The sequence below is a fragment of the Carassius carassius genome, chromosome 21 (assembly GCF_963082965.1).
Source record: "Carassius carassius chromosome 21, fCarCar2.1, whole genome shotgun sequence".
NCBI classification, from domain to species: Eukaryota; Metazoa; Chordata; class Actinopteri; order Cypriniformes; family Cyprinidae; genus Carassius; species Carassius carassius.
The window spans coordinates 2692791-2720032 of record NC_081775.1 but is presented as its reverse complement, the minus strand read 5'-3'; the positions used below and the strand labels follow the sequence as shown (position 1 = coordinate 2720032).

The window sequence follows — 27242 nt, the reverse complement described above, 5'->3', positions numbered from 1 at the left end:
AAATAAACCCAAATAATTCACAACTTTATTACGGTAATATTCTTTTTATAATATTATGTTTATGACATTCCCAATTATAGTTATTAATGTTTTGCTGAAGCTGTTCAAGCTGCATGTGCTGAAGCTGAAGAGCTGAATGAACACCGGTAAGGCCATGCTTAAAAATATTCTTGTTTGCCGTAAACCGACCCTGTCAATTTAGAACCGACTCAAATTGTTTTTTTTTTTTTTACTTTTAGTCTGACCGACTTGACGGTTGTACATTTGCGTTAAGACAGACCAATTTATTTATTTTTACTCTTCAAACAACTAATACAAAAGCAATAAAATAATATTAATAATATTTTAGTAAGTATTGTAAATATATAAATTGTCTAGGCCTACATACAAATGAAGGCTACGTTCTTTCTTTAAAAAAAAATCCCTGTGACATCACCTATGAATACACGGATGTCACACTATGGCTTGTGCGTTCGCTTCGTCTCAGACTCTCACTCACTGTCAGAGTCAACGGTTCACGCTTGGTAATGATGACTGCGGCTGCAGTAAACAAAATGTTTGCAGTCACTGTTCAAAGTCATACGTGTTCGGGCACCATAATACATCTAAAACATTCATTAAAACAGCTCGACACCGCTTTAACTTGGCACAAAGTTCTGGAAAAACTGCCCACATCTTTTCCTATCGCTTCTCCTGTCTAGTCTAAAACCGTGATCGTGTCGACTGTCACTTTATGTTCGAAAATCTATTGCATGAATCAACCAACACAAGTTTCGAAAACGAAAGACAGCTTCGGACACACACGCATAACAGCAAATAATACTTCTGCACAATGTTTCTCTTTTTACAACAGAAATGTGAATTCTGCCAGTATTCAGACAGTCTTATGTATACAGATACAGATTTGTGCCAGAATCGCCTATGCGATTTGTTGTTGTTGAAATTTCTAATCGTAAACACAGCCATGTTGAAGCCTGCAGTAAATGTTTTGCGTTATGGCAGTCCACTCTGCTTATTGTTTTTCGAGAATGTTGTCACGATATGCTAATTTGTTTAACCCCTTACCTCACCCCCATTTTTTGGCATGGAGACAGAAATGAAATGTTTTTGTACATTGAAACTTGAAAAAAAAAATAAAAATAGACCTACCTACCGACCCTTTTTACATTTATTTTTACTGTTACTGCAAACCAAAATATTTTAAGGATGGCCTAAACTGAAGTGCTGCCAGCTTATTTAACACAGGCAAATGCATCATATAGTCAGATAAACAACATAGATATAATATTATCACTTACATATGTACAAAAAAAAAAAAAAGTACTCTGTTTGACAGAATCCTGGCTAAAACCTGATGATTACATTATTTTAAATGAGTCCACCCCCCAAGATTACTGTTATAAACATGAGCCACGTCTAAAAGGCAAAGCTGGAGGTGTTGCTTCAATTTATAACAACGTTTTCAGGATTTCTCAGAGGGCAGGCTTCAAGTATAACTCGTTTGAAGTAATGGTACTTCATATAACATTATCCAAAGAAACAAATGTTAATGATAAATCCCCTGTTATGTTTGTACTGGCTACTGTATACAGGCCACCAGGGCACCATACAGACTTTATTGAAGAGTTTGGTGATTTTACATCCGAGTTAGTTCTGGCTGCAGATAAAGTTTTAATAGTTGGTGATTTTAATATCCATGTTGATAATGAAAACGATGCATTGGGATCAGCATTTATAGACATTCTGAACTCTATTGGTGTTAGACAACACGTTTCAGGACCTACTCATTGTCGAAATCATACTCTAGATTTAATACTGTCACATGGAATTGATGTTGAAGGTGTTGAAATTATTCAGCCAAGTGATGATATCTCAGATCATTATTTAGTTCTGTGCAAACTTCATATAGCCAAAATTGTAAATTCTACTTCTTGTTACAAGTATGGAAGAACCATCACTTATAACACAAACGACTGCTTTTTAAGTTATCTTCCAGATGTATCCAAATTCCTTAGCATATCCAAAACCTCAGAACAACTTTATGATGTAACAGAAACTATGGACTCTCTCTTTTCTAGCACTTTAAATACAGTTGCTCCTTTACGCTTAAGGAAAGTTAAGGAAAACAGTTGGACACCATGGTATAAAGATGTCCTGTCAACACTGGCTCCCTATCAAGCATCGCATATATTTTAAAATATTGCTTATTACTTATAAAGCCCTGAATGGTTTTGCACCTCAGTATTTGAATGAGCTCCTTTTACATTATAATCCTCTACGTCCGCTACGTTCTCAAAACTCAGGCAATTTGATAATACCTAGAATATCAAAATCAACTGCGGGCAGCAGTTAGGCGGCAAAATTTGGCGCCTAAACTCTGGAATAACCTACCTAATATTGATATTCTAATTATATGACCGGCACCTTTATATATATATATATATATAAAGGGGGGGGGGGGCTGGGAGCTTTGACAAAACAATTCAAAAGATATTTTGAGGAAAAAAAAAATTTTTTTATTAACCCTCTGGAGTCTAAGGGTATTTTTGGGGCCTGGAGAAGTTTTGTCATGCCCTGACATTTGTGCTTTTTTCAGTTTCTTATAAATATCTAAATGAGTAAAGTCTAATCTCACTGTAATCAGCACAAACTGGGCTGTAATAATATGTAAGCAGAGTGTATGTACATGATTGTGTTTTTGAGAAAAAAAATGTTATGCGTGGTTAGTGAAAAACTAAAAATGTTAAAACACTTGAATAAGGCAAAAAAAAAAAAAACACATAAAGAACATTGGTTCCCGGGATTTTTGAGAACTGGAGCTTGTAGCCTAGAATTTTTCTTTCTAAATTATGTGAAAATCATCTTGTTTACTCACTCACAGAAAACAATATATTGATTTAAATTTTCTAAGACACTTTTTGTTGGTAAAAGTCATATGCGAGTAGGCGTCAACTATCATTAGTATCATACACCTGAGAAGACAAAGGCCTGCATAATGAGCTGCATAATGAGCTGCATAATGAGCTGCATAATGAGCCTTTCAGTCAGCTGTGTCACTGAGAGGGAGGAGTTACAAGAAAGAATGTAACCCTTACATTCTTATTATTATCCTAATTATTATTATTATAAATGTTGAAAAGAGCTGAGAATATTTTTCAGGTTTTTTAGGGGGGATAAATTAAAAGAACACCATTTTTTGTTACATTTGTTACAGTTACATTTATTTGTTGCATTTATATTATTTACATCAAGCTTTTGAATGATATAGTATTGGATATTGTTATTGAAACTTCATAATATTTCACTTAATTATACATTTAGTCTGGAATTATAGTTTGGAAAGTCTAACTAGTAAAATGTTTACACGTTATGTGAAAACTAGTACAAGTATATAAATAAATAGAGACTTACTCATGTTTATAATCTCTGCTGAATAGAGGACTTCATTCTTTCTTTTCTGAGGAAATCCATTTCTCAAATCCTCAACCACATCACATCTTTTTGGGGTGAATTATGTCTTATTCCTCTCATCGCGAAGCAAACAGTAAAATAAAAACTTGAACAGTCTCGCTGCTTTTTCTTCTGTGTGGGCGTATTCAAGCCGCACGCTTCAGTTTGAATCTGAATAGTGCGTTCAGCGCGGGGGCGTGGTCACATTAGATATAATGAAGGGAGACGTGAAAAACTGACATTGCCTTGTTTTCATATGGATTACTTTATCACAGAATATCTGTTTTCGGCAGCACTTATTTAGTTTAAAAGTAGACATGTCAAGCTTTCTATAGATATCTCTCTCATGTCTCTTCGTTGAGTATTCACTGAGTTACAGTTCATTTTAATGACGTGTTTGTAAATGAAGATCAGTGCAGACAAAGGCTGCAGACAGCACACCTTGTTTGTTATCTTTATTTTATAAGTGCACAAAGTTTTGCTGTTAGTATGTCTGTATCCAAAAAAAAGTAGACCCTTTACAGATTCGATTGATGTATTGCTCTTATCTGAACGATTAAAACTGAAAGTGTAATTTAAGTTCTTTTCGGGGTTATCAGGAGAAAATGACTCAAAACGCGTATCCGCGTTAATCGACTCCTTCAAACGTATTTTATAATGTTAACTTCAAATAATACTTATAGTAATTTAAAAATGTGGTAGCATTGGATCTGGACAGGAATGATAACTCTAGGAGGGGTGTGTCGCGATTCTGCCTTCTCACATCGCAATACAGGTTCGTGGACCTGCGTATGGCGATTTCGATTTCATATCGCATATCGTTACAGCCCTAATATATATATATATATATATATATATATATATATACTTATATATATAGTATAATAAATTTAAAAACAATTATTTTAAATTGTAATAATATATCGCAATATTACATTTTTTCTGTATTTTTGATCAAATAAATGATGAGCAGAAGAAACATCTTTCAATAAACATTAAAAATAGTAATGTTTCAAAACTTTTGGTCTGTACTGTATATATATGAGACAATCTCAATCATAGTTATTAATGTTGTAAGCTGCTGTTTGAGCTGCGTCAAAGTCCTTTTAGGCAAGTCGTGCCACTCGGCCGCCATCTTGGCAATGCCTCCGGGCAGCTACTTCAGACTAACAAGTCCAGGCTCCTATCTAAATGAATGGGCAGAGTCAGAACTGCACTTTCACTGGTCACCGGGACATAACAACTGCATGTATAGAAACGGCAGTAAAATATGATAAAAATCGCTGAAAAAGTTTGATGACTTTGCCCCAAAATAAGATTTAAAATGCCTTTTTTCCCCACAGGTTATACTTTTACTACGCATGCGCAAGGGTCCACAACACCAACTTCATTTACGTCTATATGCAGAATGCCGGTGTTGTGCCAAGCACTTGTCAATGTCATTTGTTTTATCAGTGTACAGTAGGGATGGGCGTTTTCCACAAATATCACATTCGAATATTTGAGCTCACAAAAAACGAATATTCGAATATTCGTTTATTTAAATTAAGTTTAATGAGTCAGACGTTATTTTTCAGCAACATTTGTTTTCGTCATTTTGAACAAGCTTACAATAAGCTTGAACATTACACATCGTGTTTTGTAGCTGAAAACCTTTAACAATGCGTGCAAAAAAACAAAGAAAAGAAAAAAAAAGTGAACAAAGAAAAAACGTAAAGCAGCCTGCAGCAATTAGGCTATTGTACAGAATGTAGCTTACACTTAACTTTTAAACTGTCAGCAAATCTTTTTTGCTTTTTTTCTATTGTTTCAAATGTTCTTGTTAAGAAATACGGGCATGTAAACATGATTGGGGGAAAGTCGGCTCCTAGTCTGTTAACAATAAGGCCGGCCGCGGAGAAAACACGCTCTGACGGCACAGACATTGACGGGACTCACAAATAACGGTGTGCTAAGCGAATCAGTTTTGTGAAGCGCTTCGTGTTTTCGTTTCACCACTGAATGGGATCCTCATCTGGTGGAATACATGGCTCCAGCAAGAACTGTTCCCACTCGTCTCGGCTGGACTCTCTGTAATCATCGCTGGAGAACTGGCTCAGCCTTTTCCGACGAGTGAGCATTGCATCTTCTTCATCGTGGCGACTGCATCCGCACCACTCGCATCAAGGGAAATGATCCGATAATGTTCAAAAAAGTTTTTTTTTTCTTACTTCTCTCATGTTTTCATCGAGAAACCTGAGATGTTTGTGCCAAGGGTCTAGGGCAGACGCGAGAAGAGGAGTTTTCACTGCATTCTCCAAGTTAGCAGTGTTTATTCGTTGCTTGAGAGATGCTGCAACAATGTTCTTGGATCACTTTCTGTGATTCTCCACGGCATATTTGAAGTACTAGAAGACCGCCGTTCTTTTAGGGGGCATTCACATATCGCGTCTTTTGCATGCTCAAGTTCGTTATTTCCAATGTAGGCGCGCGGTATGCGCGCTCATAATGGAAGCGACGCGGGCGCGATGTGCACGCGGTGCGACGCGGTCCCGTTTTTTCCAGGCGCGTCCGCACAGCATCGAGTTAAAAACATCTAAACTTTCAGAATGCCACAAGCGCACCGCAGGTCATGTGACAAGAACTAAACATTCAGCTTCATCCTTTCCTGTAACAACGTTGAAAGCTCAGCCAAGATGAAGGAACAGCTGATCATAGCTGTATATGGATTGCCATTTTGAAATAAATTTATTGGCAGGGCTACTGAAAGCGATTTTTTTTTGTGCTGCAAATCCATTTATCCTTTGCTGAAATTTCCGTCTTCATGGAGAGAACGCGTCGCCTCAGGAGCGCTTCTGCCCGAGCGCTTTGGAAAGAAGGAGAAAGCGGCGCGCATAGCCTTTTCCACGCCTTATTAGGCGCGATATGCGAATGGCCCCTTAATCATTCATTAATTATTTTTTGCTTGCATACACCTTCAAATATGCCGTGGAGAATCACAGAAAGTGACCAAATTAGGTTTTATTGTGAACTTTTTTTTTTTTTTGCGAAATTCGAATATCATTTTTATTTATCGAATAATTAGAGCAGAACGAATATTCGAATGTTCGACTATCCGTGCACATCCCTAGTGTACAGTACAATATTTTGAATTATTTTTTATTTACTCTTCTATGTGGATTCTATCTGATCTTGCACAAACCACAACTCGCTGTTGCCAAATCATCTCCACTGTCACAAAACCTCAACTGTGTGCATGCGTCAGTGGAACCAGACGATAGGCTTAAATGTTTCCCGGCTTGACTGTTAAAAACAGATGATTGGCTCTCTGACGTGCTCTATTAACCCTCTATAGGCTATAGCTTAACGAAACGCTTTCTATATGAGAAAAATTTGATTTATATGCATAAAATAAACAATATTACAAGGTACAATTGCACAAAAGACTGTAAATGCACAAGCGAACTAAACTGTGCTAGTCGTGTGGATGCGTTGTGGATGCGCTTTTCCCTTAACAATGTGCAAAAACACGGGTGAACAAAGATTCCCTTACATTATTTTACAATAATCTCATTATAATATGACAGACTTGCCCTGCACATGTTGCAATTAACTGTATTTTTCTTTTCGAAGTGTTTCCAATAATAGTTCAAGCAATTAAAAACCATAATGGTGAATAGTGCGCATCTGAAGTGTCTCTGCAGGAAATAATGCATTATTTATCGGTTTAAAGATATCGGGCAAATTCGGCCAGGTTCGATAACGATAACAGAAAAATGTACATTTATCGGACGATACCGATATGGTGGCCGATATTTCGTGCATCTCTAATGATTACACACTTTGTTTAAAGTAGGCCTATAGATAATTACATATTTAAATACAGTTTAATATAGGACCATTGCATTCTAATTAAATTATTTTGCTTGTAAATGTCTTGTTTTATCTGCTTATTAAAAAAAACAAACACATTATACATATTATACTGTCATAATATTATATATATATTTCTTACATTTTCATTGCACTCCTAAAGTTTTTTTAATGTAAGTGCACGTGTGTTTACTGTGTCAAGTCCTGTCTGTGTGCATTGTAGGGGTGTCCCCGACTAAGGATTTTCATAGTTGAATCGGAATTTTCAAATCTTGTCGGTATTCGACTGATATTCGAATCATATGTTTGGGGGCAGGGCAAAATACATTAACAAGATTAAAGACAGACATTTGACTAACAGTTACTAATGTTAACACACAGTGAAAATGTGTAATTAACACCTTGCATATATAAACGGGGTAAAAAATGTTCTATGTTTTGATTAACAGATAGCTAACACTTAACGTCAGTAAAACCATAACAATTAACTTTTTATTTTATTTTATACAATGGTGTAATAATATACAATAGCTCTCATTATAAAGTTAGTCTAAAACGTTAGCAGGTAATGTTCTGCATTTCTGTTTTGAGCTGCGCACGCTGAAGATGACCAGTAGAGTGACGCATTTGATAGCAAGTTTTTAATCAATGGGATTCAACTGATAATTTTATATAGAATATGCTTCATTATTTCAACAACATAAGGTTAATATTAATACTTATAGGCCATTTGCAAAAAGGGCCCGAATGCACACGAACATATCTGCGAGGCTCTGAATGATAACTCCTTTTGTGGACGCGTTTCCTCATGAAACTATGTGCAGAAACACAGCAGCTAAACTCTAAAAATGCATAGCGTTTTAGTATAATGGTCTTCTCATTATAATAGTATCTATATAACAGTCCCAGTCTTAGTTATTAATATTCTGCATTGTAGTCTGACCTACTCGCGCTCTGCGCTGTATATTAACTTATTGGGAGAAACCCGGTAGTTCTGTGTGAAATCAGACATTTGAGCTCCCTCAATTAGTAAAAATGGCATAATAAATAACACCCCGCGAATATTCGACTGTTAGATTGGTAGTCGAATCAGGCTCCTCGAATCAAAGCATTGATTCGATGACTATTCGGGCTTACCCCTAGTGCACTGAATTTGTATTAGACTCCCATAAAGCAGTTCAATCATCACTACATATGTATTCTCACCTGGGGTCAGAGGTCACCAGACCTTTACTGAAATTAAGAGAACCAAGCATGAATCTGTCACTCTTCAGAGACACACAGCTGTGATCAGGAGATAAAGATCTCTTCCTGTTCATCCTCCTGAGGATCCTGAAAAACACATAGAAATAATTATTTGTTTAGTTCTGTCTGCTGTTACATTTATTATAAGCAGGACTGTAACAATAACTGATAAGAACAATAATTAAAATAATCATCAGTGAGTATGATTGTGGATTAGTGGTGTCTGAACGCTGTGCAAAGAAACATTCATCAGTCACATCACTTTATAGCAGTGAATAACACATTTCTATGGACAAACGCATATGGAAAACAGGTGCTATGGGAAAAATGCAGAAGCAAGTCGTCTGAAACATCAGAGTGCCTTATATTCAGCTCTTCAGATGAAATAACAATATTTACTGTGGTTTGTCCTGTAGTGCTTTGACAGATGCGTCTGAGGTTTAATCCTTTTGAAACGCCTTCTCCTTGATGCACAACTTGCATATGGTTAAATTCTTCTCTGTAAATATTAGAAAGTATTTCCTTTCTGCATAACCTGAGAACAAATCTCCATTATACTCCACAGACGTCAGTGAAGTAGCGGCGGTGCACACATGCATGTCTAATATGTGATGTGCAGCAGAACACGAGTGCAATAACTCTGACTGAAATATAAAATTTGTTAAAATATATCAAATAATAATTTCATGAGAATATTTAATTAGAAATTAGGGGGCCAGATTTACTAAACAGGGCAAATTAACCTTAGAGCACAATTCCATAAAAGCGCTAATATGAGGGGAAAATTCTGTGTACGATTTAGAAATCCGAATTAGCTTCATTCGCCTTTATTACGCAGACACAGAAGGAATGTGGTACATACTCTTGGTACATACATACATACATATCTGACATGAGAACAGAAAACATTTTAATAGTAAGACTTAATGTGTCCGAATATGGAACATAAGATTTATGCACAGATTTGTGCATTATTTACTCTATATGCAGCTGTATAAATAAAGAGGTATGCATATGTATTTACATAATACTTGAGAAAGAGGCAATAATTAGAGATGGAGGATGAATTACAGAAATGATTAACAGAACACAGGTGTTCTTGTGTAAGCTGTTGAAGGTATGGGGGGGGGGGGGAGACTTTTTTAGGCTTAGATGTTCTAGTGCACAGAGATCTGTAGCTTCCGCCTGAAGGGAGAAGTGCAAATAGGTTGTGTCCGGGGTAAGAGGGGTCTTTGATGATACTTCTTGCCTGTTTCTTCACTCTGGAGTCGTACAAGTCCTGAAGACCGGACAAGTGCACACAAATGATCTTTCTGCTGTCCTAACAGACCATTGCAGTCTTCTTAAATATGATTTGCAGGCTGAGTTAAAACTGTGTCATCTGTGCTGGTGGCAGGTTTAACTTTTTCAGCTGGTGAAGGAAGTACAACCTCTGCTGGGCCTTTTTCACAACGGAATCAATTTGAATGTCCCACTTCAGGTCCTGAGAGATGGTTGTGCCCAGGAACCTGAATGACTCCACTACAGTCACAGTGCTGTTCATGATGGTGAGTGGGGGGAGAGCAGGGGGGTTCTCCTGAAGTCCACTATAATCTCCGCAGTTTTGAGCATGTTGAGCTCCAGGTTGTTGTGATTGCACCAGACAACCAGCTGCTCCACCTCTTGTCTGTAGGCAGACTCATCTCCGTCATGGATGAGGCCGATGACTGTGGTGTCATCTGCAAACTACAGGAGTTTGCAGGGGTTAAAGAAAAAAAAATCCTTAGCCTGAACTTTTTTCCGGGGGCGCGACGGGGCAGCATATGCAAAGCATGCAATAACTGTGACAACTTTAACATTTGAAAGGATACTATGGCAAAGTTATTGCTTTCTTTATTCAAACTGATTTTCTTTTTCATGAATATATGATTGACCTGAAGAATGAAAGCTGTATCATACACTTGGAAAATTATGAGCTATATCACAGATTATCAAAACTAGGGGTGTGACAATACACTTACAATATATTGATCGGGTTGTAGTCTTTATATTGCACCTTGTTTCGAGGAAAACATTGGGCAGGATGAGGTTGAATTTTTTTTTTTTTTTTAATAATCAACAGATAATCAGCAGATGAATCAATTCTGAAAATATTGGTTAGCTGAGGCTCTAATTGCAAGACAGTCTGCTGGTTCACAGTGGAAACAGACTCTTTGTCTGGTTTGTGGGATCAGTGTATTACTCCTGTCTGCTGATGTTGTTGAGTGTGTATTTTCATGAATTGACATTCACACTGGATTATATCTCACCTGGGGTCAGAGGTCACTGGATCATTACTAAATAAAGGAGGCTTATTCATGGATCTGTCACTCTTCAGAGACACACAGCTGAGATCAGTAGATGAAACTCTCAATCTCCATGAGATCCTGAGAAAACAGAAATAATTCTTCTTTTAGTTCTGTCTGCGGTTTCATTTATTACAAAAATCATCTACAATCTACAATTGAGTAAATCTTCACTCTGGGAGACATAATATCTAACATCAGCCAAGATTTCACTTGCCAGTGTGTAAGTAATATATCCTGACAAAACCCTGAATATCCTGCTTCAAAAACACTCCAATCAGTGAGGTAAAAACAATATCCTAAGTCCTGCTCTGCTTCATTAGTCCATATTTTTACAGTCCTTAATACAGGTTTAGCTGATTTTAGTTTCTGCCTGTAGGTGAACCAAACAGAGATCAGAGCGCCTCAAAGCTGCCCGTGGAACAGAGTGATATGCATCCTTTATTGTGGTGTAACAATGATCCAATATATTACTGTCTCTGGTAGGGCATGAGATGTGCTGTCTGTATTTTGGCAGTTCACGGGAGAGATTTGCTTTATTAAAGTCCCCAAGAATGATTAAAACAGAGTGCAGGTAAAGAATATCTCTTTGGATTTGAGACTTTAGTCTTTGCAACTTTACAGATCTTCTTTTTGCACCAAATGCTTGTAACACTCCAAAGAGAAAGGAATCATTTAAATGCGCATCATAGCCCTTTGAGCAGTTATGAGCATCAGGCTGTGTATCTGTGTATCTTGTACCCTGCAATAAGCATCAACTAAACTTTCTTGTGAGATGAAGGGGGGAAATAAAAAAAAAGAAAATCAGCCAAATATATATATATAAATATATATATATACACACACACGTATATATATATATCTCCTCAACCACCAACAGTGTGCAGAATCCAGCTGGATGATGCAACGGCAGCCATATTGCACCAGAACACCCACCACGCACAGTAGCTTATTGGTGGAGAGGAGACAAAGTGATAAAGCCATTCAGTGTATGGGGATGATTAGGAGGCCCGTGAGCAAATTTAGCCAGGATGATGGGGTTACACCACTACTCTTTTTTGAAGAACATCCTGGGATATTAATGACCACAGACAGTCTTTCAAATTATGGTGCTTTTTACAGTACAGTGTCCCTCTCACTGACTATACTGGGCCATTAGGACCCACACAGACAACAGGATGAGCACCCCTGGCTGGCCTCACTAACACCTCTTCCAGCATGTTCTTGGGCTACAGGGTGATATGGCTGCTAACAGCTTTAACATCACTGAATCTGTTTTTAAAATAAACCATCCATTCATCATATCATCATGCATAACTAAGAATTAGAATCATTGTAATGTGATTATAAATAAAGGTGCAGGTTGTTGGCGGTGGATAATTTATTTGAAGTATCGGACGGACACTGGTAAAGTTTGAGCCGTGCATCTCTACACTGACCTGAGTCGCAAGTAGTAAACAAGGAAGCTCATTCTGCTGGACAAACCCAAGTAATTACACCATTTAGAAGCATTCAATCTGCGTTATATGTTCTGTAAAAACAATTTTTTATATCGACGGCATATTCGCCAATACAATATATCTGCGACAGCTCCTATCTGCCGATAATATCGGCAAAACAATATATCTGTCGGGTTCTAGTCTTTATATTGCACCTTGTTTTTAGAAAAAACATTGAGCAGGATGAGGTTGAACATTTTTTTAAAATAATCACAGATAATCAGCAGATAGGGATGGGAACCGAAAACCGTTTCTTATTCAGAACCGGTTTTGTTCTTTGAAAAGAACCGGAACCGTGAGCAATTTCTAAGTTTCGGTTCCGAAAACGGTTCTGGTGCAACACGTGACCAAGCGCTGCGAGTTCTGAATATTCGGCGTTTCCCGTAAAGCAGCGGTTCTCAATTGCAGTCCTTGCGCTGCACTGCTCTGCACATTTTGAACGTTTCATTGGCGCTTCAGACATTTGTTCTATTCGAGCATAAGTGCCCTGCGAAGTGGACATCACAGGATATTCAGCCATGATTCCAGTTCGAAGCGAACGTAGCTATATGTTCCAATCAAAGTGCATTGAAGTGTGCAAGACGTGAATTTAAATTATATTGATTTACAGAGGTATATGATGTCACAGTTGTCCATGTTTAAAGACGCTGCACAGCACAAATCAGTGAATGAATGTTTCGATGTGAGGTAAACTTCAACAGATTTCCCCTGCTCAGGGAGTAGGGAGCAATGAACAATTGGAACACAGTTCATGCACGGAGTTCATTTCTAATGAGCTGATTATCTGAATCAGGTGTGTTAACAAAGAGAAATGTGCAAAATATGCAGAGCAGTGGGGCGAGAGGACTGGAATTGAGAACCGCTGCCGTAAAGGATGTCACGAACCGAATAACAGACACGCCTCCCTGCCTCTTTAATAGGGACTTTATGGAGAGTGTGTATACGTTTAACCATTTATATTTAATTAATTAAGGGAAATAAACAAGTGTCTTAGCCCTCAAGGGACTATTTGGCCAACAAGCTTATTCCTGCTTGAAAAGCAAAACGTTATTGATAGTGTAAAAAACATCAACTTTGAAACACATGCTGATTGATGGACTAGCATTACTCAGCATTAGGCCATCCTTAAAAATATTCTTGTTTGCCGTAACCCGACCGACCCTGTCAATTTAGCACCGACTCAATTTTTTATTTTTTTTGGCTTTTTGTCCGACCGACTTGCCGATTGTAAATTTGCGTAAAAACCGACCAATTATTTTTTTACTCTTCAAACAACTAGTACAAACGCAATAAAATACTATTAATTATATTTAAGTATTGTAAATATATAAATTGCCTTGGCCTACATACAAATGAAGGCTATCTTCTTTAATTAAAAAAAAAAAACCTTGACGTCATCTGTGTTTACACGGATGTCACACTATGGCTTGTGCGTTCGCTTCGTCTCAGACTCTCACTCACTGTCAGAGTCAACGGTTCACGCTTGGTAATGATGACTGCGGCTGCAGTAAACTAAATGTTTGCGGTCACTGTTCAAAGTCATACGGGTTCGGGCACCATAATACATCTAAAAAAATTCATTAGAACAGCTCGACACCGCTTTAACTTGGCACGAAGTTCTGGAAAAACTGTGCCCAGATCTTTTCCCTCCTCTCTAGTCTAAAACCGTGAGCGTGTCGACTGTCACTTTATGTTCGAAAATCTATTGCACGAATCGAGCACAAATCAACCAACACAAGTTTCGAAAACGAAAATAAGAAAATGATTTTAACGACCTTCTCTCAGAGCGCGTCTAGGTTTTCTTTTTTTTTGAACAGGCATCACACAGCAACTGCAGCTTCAGACAAATACGCATAACAGCAAATAATACTTCTGCACAATGTTTCTCTTTTTACAACAGAAATGTGAATTCAGCCGGTATTCAGTCTCATACAGTTTCGGACTTGAATCGCCTAGGGCTGTCAAAATAGCTGAAAAAAAACTAAATTCAAATTTTTTACTTAAATATGATCAAAATTCGAATTGTATTCGAATTTTAAATGCATAATTTCAGTTAGGGTGAAGAAAAGCTTTTTGCTTCTCTTCTGAGGCTCAAGTTAGCACATCGAGCAAAATATTACTGCATGTTTATTCAAAGCATTAGAATACATGACTGTGAAAAAAAACATAGGCTACTATTTAAAATAATGTTTATGAACAAATTATTAATTATTATTACTAATTACTAATTATTAATTAAGTTGCTTAAAGAACTATAAACAAAACAGCATCATGTATGCATGCATTGTTAAATAAATACAAAGGGCGGAAAACCAGTCACACAGGATACAATTTTTCATTTAAAAACATGAGATGCAGTGGCATGGGGAACAAAAACCCAACATAAAGTCTCGAGATATTTTTAGAAAATTAAATGAATACATAAATTTTACATGTCTTTCTAAACATGTGGCTCTCTTGTGCGAGACGCAAGTCCAACGGTGTCCCTCTAGAAAATGCGCGAAATATGCGTGCTGTGGGAACGGCTTGGTTTCAGTTTTGATGTAAACAAGATCTTCTCCACATTGATTTATTTTTTTAAGTGGCTTCAACTGGATAGGCTAACATAACCTTATAATGCAATGACACATATATTGTCATCGCATCTGGTGCGCGTACACGAGGTGAAAGATGATACAGCAGATACTGCGTGTCGAGCTCGTCCGCCTTTGAAAGTTGTGTAGACACAGCTGTGCGCGAGGCGAGGTGGACTGGAACACGTACCGGGGCTCATAAGGCAGCTTCCTTAATGCACACCTAAAATTCATATGCGCATTCGAATGTGGATTTTTATTTTAAATTCGACGAATATTCGAAAAAAGATTTTTTTGGATAGCCTAAGAAAATTGCTTATGCGATTTTTTGTTGTTGTTGTTAACATTTATTCATAAACACAGCCATGTTGAAGCCATGTTTTGGCAGTCCACTCTGCTAATTGTTTTTTGAAAATGTTGCACTCCTGTCATTGTGCACGTAACTTCACGCCAATAAATCATCAGAAATATTGGTCTTTACCAATATATTGAATCTTTACATTCCTCCTGCCTGTTGTCCGTGGATTTACCTATATTTGGTGTTATTTGCATATAAAACTTTAGACATGCAAAATCGATTTTACAATCGATTCAATGAACACTCGTCACTCAAATCAAACAGGATTTTTTCCACAAAAGTGACAACCCAAGAAAGCAAAGTAAACGTTCTCTCATTTGTAGGTTGCATTGATACGTAGCGGTGGATGCAAGTAAAACAGTACCTCGTTTTTTTTCTCACCTGAAATTCATGCAATAAACATGTTTTTGACAAAGATTTACATTTGTTTGTGGTCTATATAGCCTGCATCAAAATGAGGTTTGCAATGATGCGCCCGAAGGCACGGGTTGAAGACCAAGTCAGTGACGTCACGATACGCTAATTTGTTTAAATTCATACCAACGTCATCACAATCACAAAAATGTACTTTTTTTTTTACATTGAAACTTGAAAAAAAAATAATATAGACCGACCTACCGACCCTCTTTTTAAAAAAAATTACTGTTACTGCAAACCAAAATATTTTTAAGGATGGCCTAACTTACTACCTACCAGCAACACTACATTCAGTGAAGGTAAAATAGTAAAAAACAGTTCATTTAAATGAAACCAGAAGCCGAACCAGAAAATTTCTAAAAATACCCCACCCTACTTATGAAGATCTGCACACTGTAATATATGTTGCATTTTGACATTGCCAACCTTTAAATTAAGTTGACAGTAAGTAATAAACAGTATTGAGCATTGAGTAGTTGAGTATTGTGCATTTTTCCTTACCACTATTTCTTAATAATTGTTTAATGATTTTAATGGAACCGGAATCAGAACCGGAACCGTTAGGTGGAACCGGAATCGGAACCGGAAAATTTCTCACGATTCCCAACCCTATCAGCAGATGAATCAATCCTGAAAATATTGGTTAGCTGAAGCTCTAATTGCAAAACAGTCTGTTGGTTCACAAACAGTGGAAACAGACTCTTTGTCTGGTTTGTGGGATCAGTGTATTACTCCTGTCTGCTGATGTTGTTGAGTGTGTATTTTCATGAATTGACATTCACACTGGATTATATCTCACCTGGGGTCAGAGGTCACTGGATCATTACTAAATAAAGGAGGCTTATTCATGGATCTGTCACTCTTCAGAGACACACAGCTGAGATCAGTAGATGAAACTCTCAATCTCCATGAGATCCTGAGAAAACAGAAATAATTCTTCCTTTAGTTTTGTTTGCGGTTTCATTTATTACAAAAATCATCTACAATCTACAATTGAGTAAATCTTCACTCTGGGAGACATAATATCTAACATCAGCCAAGATTTCACTTGCCAGTGTGTAAGTAATATATCCTGACAAAACCCTGAATATCCAGCGCCACCATCTTCCAGAACTGCAACCTACCTGTATTCTCCAGAAGTGAAAGATGTCAGGTTCTCAAGGACTTCGATTAGTTAAATAATCCTATTAAATGTTAAAGTTTTTTATAGGCTTTACAGACAGATAAGTTGAGCGACTCTTGAAGGACCAGCACCACATACTACTGTCTGAAGAATTGATCTTCCAGAATCTGGCAGTTTTGGTAGTTCATTTTTAGTCCATCTCTGCATGGAAAACAGTGGCGCTGGAGACTAAATGGTTCCTGGTGGTTTCACACCTAATTCTTCAACTTAATTCTCAATTCTTTTGCAGTTAACGTTTCTTTTCTTGACGTGTTTTTAAGTGACTCTGCTGGCCCACTAAGCATATTGCTCTCCAATGGTAATGCCTTGACTTTGCAATTTCTAGTTATAAACAGTTATAAACCGAGGTCAACCTATTAAACGGGCAGATTTTTTGACATCTTTAAAGGTTCATATGACATTGCTAAAAAGAACATAATTGTGTGTACTTGGGTGCAATGCAATGTGTTTATGTGATTTAAGGAAAAAAAAAAAAAAAAGAATTATATTATTATTGTTTCTCCTCTATGCCCCGGCTTTCTGAAACACACTGTTTTTTTTTAATGCGGACGCGGGCGGCAAGATATTATTGTGTGCGGGTTGCGGGAAAATAAAATTATTTGCGGGATAAATAAAATACAAAAAAACTAAACAAAATAAAAGAACTAGAAACAAATAGACCTTTGTTTATAATAAAATTAAATAGACTTTGCGGAATGGGAGGATGCGGATGATACCGTAGACAGCGACGTGTTATTCGATTCTGAAATAGCGATATATTTAAATGTCAAATTGGATGGATTAGAAGCACACAGACCGGATGATGTCCTCCAGTGGTGGAAAAGACAAATTTCCGAGATTAAGCAAACACGACATGTACTTTGCATTCCAGCTAGCACACCATCGGAGAGTGATTTCAGTATTTGCGTTCGCATACTGGAGCAGAGACGGATTAAACTGAAGCTCTCAACAGAGAACGACATGATATTCCTGCATGGGCACATTAAGTAGTCGTACAGTTTTTTTAGTCAATTCAGTTCATTTTTATTTATTTATTTAGCTTAATATTTAAAATTGGTCTATTATGTTATTGAGGAATAAGGATATTTTTTGTTATATGTTTGAATGAATTGCTCAGGCCCCATAAGCCACTTTTCCTTTGAAACTGAAATAAATCCAGGTTTATTATTATTATATAATTTATTAGGCTATATAGCCTAATTATTATAGTTATATATTTTTTTTATTTACATTTCTTACTTTTCTACTGTATTTATATGTTCTAAGTTCCTTTTTCATGTTCATACTTTTAATTAAATGCAAATAAAACGAAACATTTGTTTATTTTCCGTTTCTTTTTAAATTTATATTCAACAGGGGAGCAAGTGAAAAAATAAGGGTAGCAGGCAGAATATGCAATGTATTAAAAAAAAGAAAAACTACTGTATACGTTTACCCGTGGGATTTTGCGGGCGGGAGCGGGACGAAACTTGATATTTTGCGGCCGGGAGTGGGAGAAAATAACATATTTTTGCAGGAGCGGGACGGAAAAACCCCTCCCGCGCAGGTCTCTACTCCCGGCAACGTCGTGGTAAGCCATTCCAGTGCACTTTCACAGGTTTAAGGTTGGAAAAACACGGGTTACGGGTTGCCTGGAACGCGACATAAATCATAACGAGCAGCACTTTCTTACCGCTGCTGGCATACAGTAATTCCTCGAGCAAATCATGCAGAAACAAGCCCAGGGCTCTCTCAGTTTCTTGCACCAACTGCCAAAAAGCGCCATTTATTTTTGAGTCCTTTATCTATTGCTAGGAGTCTAGGACATCATCCCCAGGCTTCATAAACTTGCGCTCCATTTTTGTTTTCTCCGACAACGCTAACATGACATTGACGTATGGGCGTCAATCATCCTTCACGCCCTTCTCTGCTTCTGATAGGCTTGTAACGTTAGTTAAAGCTGCGTTCCTCTATTATGATTGGTATAAGAAATAAATTGGCTCGAAAATATTAAACTGCATGCGCAGGCTCTCAAATATTATATTATTTTTTTCCCTCACGGCCACACGCCGGAGATCCGGCACGGTGCCGGAATACTTTAAGCCCTGGAAATGATACGGCCCTTAACATATTGTGATGCCCTATCTGGCCAGAGCGATGAGACATAAACATTAAAACCCACTATAAACATGATATAAACATGATTTCAAGTCGTGTCCTCTTTTGGAGGGCCAAACAAATTAGTTTCACTTTCTCAATGAAACAGCGTCACACACCGCACGCAGCCTTGAGTGAGCGGAGGAAGGCAGGCTTGAGAACAGCGCGGCCGGCAGATTCTACAAAGGGCAGGACTCCACCTCGTCCACAGTGAAAACCAACTGCCGATCCACAGTGCAAAGCTGATGTGTTTCCTCAGCGACAAGCACGGATCAGCTTCAGGAATGACAAAGCGGATATCATCCTCGGCCAAACAATGTAGTTTCACTTTTACAATGAAACACAGCATCTATACGACTTGCCGGTGGCGACAGCAACAATACTACAACTAGAATAAAAGGTATGCAGCCTTTCTTTGCGTGAACATCTGGGCAGCATTCTGCAAATCTTCCCACATAGTGACGTAGAGATATGGGGCGTGTTAGAACGAGATGTTTTAGGGGGTGTGGTTGACTCTTAACTTTTATAAAGAATATCTATTTGGATTTGAGACTTTAGCCTTTGCAACTTTATAGATCTTATTTATGCACCAAGAGCTTGTAACACTCCAAAGAGAAAGGAACAATTAATATCGCATCATATGACCCCTTTAAGCAGATATGAGCATCAGGCTGTGTATCTTATACCCTGCAATAAACATTTACTCAAACTTTCTTATGAGATGGAGGAAAATTAAGAAAAGAAAATCAGCCAAACATATCAGCCAAAAAATAAAAAATAAATTAGCATCATATCGCTCATCAGCTGCCCCAATTTTTTTATATCGGCATCAGCCAGAGAGAAACCGGTCGACCTCTAGTTATAAATGATTAGATGCAAAATGAATAGTAGTTATTAAGATTGTTGTTGTTTGGAATAGGTAAAATTTCAACTTGCATAATTATGTATGCACTGTATTTTTCCTCTTCCACTGTTGTCGGTAATGCAGGGAATGTAGTGATTGGTTGTCAAGGCAGCCAATCAGATTTTAGCAGCCTCGTCTCGTGTCGTCTCTGATTGGCGGGAAACTCAGTTTGCACATTTAAAATGATCTTTCGCAGAATTATGGCAGAGATCTTATCCCATATTCACAGTGTGTTTGTGTGTGTGTGTGTACTTTAATGGGTGCAATGCTGACCACAAATTCTGAGTATGGCTTACCATACTTGGCCACATGTCACTCATTTTTTCACTTTACTGGATTATATCTCACCTGGGGTCAGAGGTCATTGGATCATTACTAAATAAAGGAGGCTTATTCATGGATCTGTTACTCTTCAGAGACACACAGCTGAGATCAGGAGATGAAGATCTCTCACTGCTCTCTCTCTCCTCCATATTGAGAAACTGAATTTACACCTGCATATGGAAACATAAGAGAACAAATTACACATAGTATTGTGATTATTATTCTAGTAACTGCAATGACATTCAAGAGAATGTGGAGCTTCAGACTCAGCAGCTGCAGCAGTTGGTGGAGGATCCTTTTCTTATGAGTGAGGACTCATCTGAACGCTTCTGTTTTGCCATTGCATTCCTAAACTCAACAGAACTGTGTGTGATTGGTTAAAATGCACAACACTGTAAAAACGCCTAAAAGAGAAGATCTTAATTTAATGCCGCATTCGACACTGTCTATTCATATTCACTTTGTTAGCAACAGACGTAATAGATGTGTGTTTGTGCAGGGGCATTTTTTTGTCTAATTAAGTGGCGTTTTTGCCCCAAGTCCCCATACATGGCCAGGGGAAGGCTAAGCCTTACTCACGCTCCACCTATGCTCTATGTGCTTCTGCTTGTTTACTAGGGGTGGGAGAAAAAAAATCGATTCTCTGATGCATCGTTATTCTCTCTTCAATGATTCTGAACATTTCAGAATCGATTCTAAACTTGTTTATTTTTCCCACATATGGCACATGAGCGCTAAAGATGTGGATGGCGTCATTGCAAAGAATTTGAGCTGTGAGACACATGCACATTGCTTGACAATCTGTGCTTCCACCCGCCATGTTTTACTTTAGATATGCTTTCATTTCTGCCGTTTGGAATGCAGCACTATTAGATGAATTTTATATGAAATTGATGTACACACAGTCAGTTATGTTTTCAGAGAAGGAAAAAACATCTGATATTGAAATAGTTAAATCGATCTGTGCAGTAGTGTGAATGCAGCCTGTTAAAACTGCCATCGTCTATGATCTCATCAGTAATCATCAAACGGTCTATAATGCTGAGAAAAAAAAGAAAAGAAAAATCCTCAATTATTGTCTGTACAATTTCAGACACTTAAAGAGCACTTATTTTAAATAAGTAATTTTTATTAAAAATAGCCTGCTGTGCTTGTATAAAAAATAAATAAAAAGGTTAATTTTAACAAAAATACATTTGATATAAAATTTATATGAAAATGTAGTCTTGTGCAGCAATATTGAAAACTAAGAATGTGAGTCATCATGATATTGAGTTTATAATGATAATCGTAATTTAATTTAATTGTGAAACCTGTGAAGATTCACACTCCTGTTTTTAATATGGCAGTACAGACATACAGAGATTCCAACTATTAAAAAAACTCAAATTTTGTTTAAGATTTATTTGCACAGCAGAAGAAGATTGTGAAGATTATGATTAACGAGATTCCCCATAGATTCCCACCCCTATTATTTACATCAGAGAGCACACTCTTTCAAGCAGCATACAGCGGTGTCGTGCATTTTGACCTGTTGATGGGAATAGTATTCTTAATGGATTCGATATTCTGAATAATTTGTAATATATAATGATTCACGGTATTTAGAAGTGCCCACGATAACAATATCGTGCATATTCATTACCGTGATTTAACGCATATATCTAGGCTGGACAAATGAATTGTAGTAGACCTATAAATATTATAATAAAAGTACCATAATAATAATAATAATAATAATAATAATAATAATATCAATTGTAATAATTGAATACATTAATTGGAAATGACAAATCCTCTCGATGTCACCTGATGTTTGTTGTTGTTGATGTTGTTTAGTTTTTAGATATATCTGGCTATCGTCCATATACACGGTGTCATCGTCTGCTCATTTAGAGTATTTCACACAAGTGAGTGAGTACATAAATCATAAGCTTTGACTTTACATCGCATGAGAGTGAGTTTGTAAGCTTGATGAAATCGCACAGTGTATGCTCAGACTTAGTTTGAGAGCGCACTGCGTATTTATTGACAACAAAAATCTGAATATCAAACCCCAAACTATCTTAACTGCTGTTAGAAGACTATATTAATCGGATTCAGACTCATTTCAAGCACGGATCACTGTATGTCTGAATCAAATTCTCACTAAACCTGATCTGCGTAACGTTATGTCCGCGGCCTACAGAAGTGTTTTCTGCTTCAATATTTATATCCTTATCTGGTAGCCTATATTCCCGATTGTAAAGAATCCGTAAATTAATCCCAATTTAAAGGATGATATTATAGCATTATAATCCTGAAGATGAATTTATGCAGCTTCGCCAACTTCTACGTTACATGCGTCACAACTCTATTGCTGATGTTAATGTTTAAAGATCGGATTTAACACAAGACATTTAACACAAGACAGAGAAGCGGATGAGAAAAATCTACAATAATACGTACTGGTATCAGAAGTTGATAATAAACTTACCTAAGTGTTTTGTTTATGGCCGTTTTTAAGTTTCTTTTTTATTCCTAGTTTGCTTTCGATATCTTCACTAAGGAATCGCCCAGTAGAAATTCTTCTTCTTTTGCTGTAATGCCAGAACAACTTGAATGGTGCAGTCCCGCCACCTGCCGGACAGGAGTGTTGGAAAACAAAAACCAAAATGGCAGCGAGAGAGGGGGCGGAAAAAAACATTATTTTAATACAACTATATTAAATTTAATTAATAAGTCTTGTTTCTTTTAGAAAAACAATTAATTCATGAAATATGTTTTATTGTTTTGGGCCATTTCCTGTAATTATTCCCAAAGATCTTAGAGGGATCCCTGGGTATTAAGACTTATACAGCTTAATATAACTTAAATGATGTCCTTAGTAAAAAATATTTAGTGGAAAACGGATTAAAGATTTGTGTTATTTATTAAAAAAAAACAGATTTATACATATTTTGAACTATGGGGATTCCAAGATGGTCCGGGCCCCACTTTCCGTAGAATTACGTCATCTCCACAGGGGCGAGTCTGGGGCGAGTGGAGCGCCACTCAAGAGCGGAAATACGTCTCCTCCACTAGCGACGCGGCCAAACAAACTTTTTTTTTTTTTTTTTTTCATTCCAGCGTACAAGTTTTTAAACCAGTACATCTTTTAATTTATTTTATTAAAACTTTCGTTTATATTATTGTTATATATATATATATATATATATATATATATATATATATATATATATGTATAAAGGGTGCTTTGCAAGTTATGTCACCTTTGTACATAATGTTAATTTTTGTATATTTTTATCTTTGTTACTTTTACCTAGTAGAAATAATAAGAAAAATAAAAGTAAACTAATATTTTACGATTTATGACATGAGTGCGTTTTTTAGTCAATTTGCACTAGACATCCACAATCCATATTTTGAGGGCTTCTGCCTTTTGTTCATGTTTGTTTTACCGATGTACAACTGCTAATGTAACATTCCATACATCTTAGAAAGTTTACCTTATTGAACAATAAATTAAATATTAAATAAATTATTAAAATAATACCTCAACCAGAATTGTGTGTGTTGAATTTAGTATTTTAAGCAAAGTAACATATACAAATAAACCACCAAAATAATGAATAATTTCCACAATTTAACAGTTTTAACTGTTTCTGAGTAATAATAATAATAAAAAACACATCTTAAGGCCCGTTCACACCAAGCACAATAACTATAAAGATAATGATAAAGATATAGTTCTAAAAATCGTTCTCAATATTAAAGAATAGTGGAGTCCACACTACAACTATAACGATAAAGGCACAGAGAAACGATATCGTTGGAATCACTTTCACTTTCAGATTTTTCTGATGAACGATAAAAACATTGACAACCAATCATAATCAATCCTGCTGTAATGAGCTCGAGAATTTAAAGCAGCAGACTCGCGTCCGTTTAGAATACATAAACAATATCGTTCGCTGGTGTGGACGCTAATATCATTATCTTTATAGTTATCTTTATAGTTATCGTTCTTATCGTTATCGTGTGAACGGGGCTTTGCACTATATTGAAAACACATGAACTGGAAGTGACCGTAATTGTTACAGTAAAAACTCAATGTGTGCGCACGCACGCACACTTTACTCTTCAAGACCTCCATCGTCTGTGAAGCTATCCCAGCTACAGTAGCCAGGGTGGTCATCTGAGGAGTAAAACCCCAATAGCACTCCCTGTTGTCCATTTCCCCGGTGACCAGCCCCACAGTCTTTGTGAAGCTGGCTGCACTGTAGGCGACTGCACCTAGATATGATGTACGGCTTTCTGTACTTTAGATAGTGTCTCTTTAAATATCTTCACTGCACCTGTTCAGAATAAAAAAAAATAAAAAAAATAAAAATAACTATTATGACAGCAAATTAAGACACAGTTCATACAATAAATGAAAAAACCTCTCAAAAATTTCATGTAAGGGAAATGGAAGAAAACGATTACTTAGCCTAATTGTTATACCAAGAGGGTCAACTACACTTACTGAAGTCACTATCAAGCCAGCTGAAGTGTGCCTCCTGTTAAATATGCTCCTGACTGACAATGTTGTTAAATCTCTGGCATGAACATTTCGGTCACATGGGTCAAGTTTAAAGAGAAAGTGAAGTGACATTCAGCCAATGGTGACCCATACTCAGAATTCGTGCTCTGCTTTTTTAACCCATCCGAAGTGCACACACACAGAGCAGTGAACACACACACACACTGTGAACACACACCTGGAGCAGTGGGCAGCCATTTATGCTGCGGCACCCGGGGAGCAGTTGGAGGTTCGATGCCTTGCTCAAGGGCACCTAAGTCGTGGTATTGAAGGTGGAGAGAGCACTGTACATGCACTCCCCCCACCCACAATTCCTGCCGGCCCGAGACTCGAACTCACAACCCTTCGATTGTGAGTCCGACTCTCTAACCATTAGGCCACGACACGACTTAATAACAATACTGACATCAATTTAACTTTGATGATAATGCAATGTACTTGTTGCTGAAGGAGCCTGGGCCACCACAGTTGTGCTTTGTTGTTTTAATACATCTGATTGCTGGGGGCACAAAGAAAACTATGCCACAAAAACCTAAGTTACATCTATGCTAGCCGTCATGCAACATCAGCTAACACTGGTGAGACAATCACCCTGTATTGAAGGTTAAAAAATGTAAAGAGTAAACAAGTTACAAATTAGTTTATCGTTACCCAAACTGTACTTCCCCAGTCAACTGAAAAGTAAGTATGTTCTTCAAGAACTCAGTGAAGAAGAGGCAATGAAAATAAGGAAGCATTATTTTACTTATCCAGTTCTTCCTAAAGAAAAAATTAGACATTTAAAGTTCTAAATTACATTTATCCATCTAATAACTTCCTACTTGAAAGATTTAATTGGGAGAACAATTCATGTGGGTTCTTTGAGAAAGCAATTGAAACTGTAGAACATTTTTAGTGTGAATTAGTACAGACTTTTTGGCTGGAATTTCAACACTGGCTTCATTCCAAACATGTATCAATAGACCCTTTGACTGTCAATTAAACTTTTTGATAAATTTTTGATAAAAAACGTAATTATTTTGTGCAAATACTATATTCATAGATGTAAGTATGTAAAGGTTAAACCCCACTTCAGCAGATGGAAGAATGAACTAAAGATATTTGCAAAGTCTTTTCATCACAGGAACTTCCAGAAACACTTACAGGCTTTGAACTTGTTTTTGCTGTTAGAATAAGACCCTCATCCGCCTTTTTCTTTTCCTGTTTTATCTTATGGTGTGATTATTGTTTTTTCTGCTTTTTTCTTTCTACTTGGCTGTATCAACACTAATAATATGTGTTCAGTTGTTGAAATGTGCCATAAAGGTTTGTAATAGAACTTGATACCTTAAAAAAAAAATTTAAAACCTTGGAGAGTCAATAAAATTTGTAAATCAGTTTATGAAATCCGGTTTCATTTTGTTTGGAAAAACAAAATCCATTATGTTAAGAAGACTGTATTAATGAACACCAATGAGTATGGTGGGTTTAATTTCTTTGATTTCTCTTCTTTGAACAACACTTTCAAAATTAATTGGATTAGACCGTTTTTTTTCTGAAATTTTATCTCCAATTACTACATTTACAAATTAGGTGGTCACCATTTCCTATTGATCTGTAATTATAATATTGCTAGAATCCCATACAATTTATCTAAATTTCACAAACAGGCATTACTTGCATGGTCAATCTTTAAGCACAATTCCCCTCACCGATACTTCATTTGGAAAAATCAAGACATTGTACATAAGAGAAAATCTTTATTTCTTAGTAATTGGTTTGAGAAAAACATTCTGATTGTTTCCCAGTTATTTAACTCGAAAGGTCTTTTAAGTTACAAAGACTTTTTATGAAAATTAAATTTTCATCAGCAAATTTGATGATGACGTTAGAGCTGTGTGTGGCTGTACAGTCATGTGTGTACAGGGAATTCAGGAGTGGGCTGAGGACACAGCCCTGAGGAGCACCAGTGTTGAGGGTAAGTGGGGATGAAGTGTTGTTGCCCATTCTGACCACCTGACTTCTGCCTGTCAGGAATTCCAGGATCCAGCTGCACAGAGATCTGTTTAGTCCCAGAGACTGGAGCTTAGCAAAAAGTGTGGCAGGCAATATGGTGTTAAAAGCTGAGCTGTAGTCCACAAACAGCATTCTCACATAGGTGTTCTTATTTTCCAGGTGGGAGAGAGCAGTGTGTAGGGTGAAAGCAATAGCATCGTCTGTAGAACGGTTGCTTGGATATGCAAATTGTAGCGGGTCCAATGAGGCAAGCAGCACAAGAGCAGATGTAATCTCTGACGAGTTTCTCAAAACACTCAAGATGGGTGTGAGAGCAACGGGCCTCCAGTCATTTAAGCATGTGATCAGCTTTTGGATTTCCAATCGTAAATGGCTTGTTTGCGATCATCAGCATTCCCAGATTAAGTATGGATGTCCG

The 27242-nt window shown here is 37.1% G+C and overlaps 1 protein-coding gene and 1 long non-coding RNA gene across 2 annotated transcripts in view; both read right to left on the bottom strand.

Annotated features, from left to right (window-relative positions):
* LOC132097358 (NACHT, LRR and PYD domains-containing protein 3-like) overlaps positions 1-20461 on the bottom strand; it is a 37641-nt gene extending 17180 nt beyond the window's left edge. The window contains exons 1-4 of the mRNA XM_059503015.1: positions 20290-20461; positions 16518-16634; positions 10836-10952; positions 8509-8634 (exon numbers count right to left, since the gene is read on the bottom strand). Coding sequence (XP_059358998.1) covers positions 8509-8634; positions 10836-10952; positions 16518-16634; positions 20290-20414 — 485 coding nt within the window. The 5' untranslated portion in view covers positions 20415-20461. The remainder of the gene's footprint in view (positions 1-8508; positions 8635-10835; positions 10953-16517; positions 16635-20289) is intronic.
* A 3842-nt stretch (positions 20462-24303) lies between these two features.
* LOC132097060 (uncharacterized) lies at positions 24304-25333 on the bottom strand. Its single transcript, XR_009422652.1, has 3 exons — positions 25268-25333; positions 24773-24845; positions 24304-24602 (listed from the first exon to the last, which is right to left on the bottom strand). It is a non-coding gene; the product is annotated as an uncharacterized LOC132097060 (long non-coding RNA).
* Positions 25334-27242: the final 1909 nt, after the last annotated feature.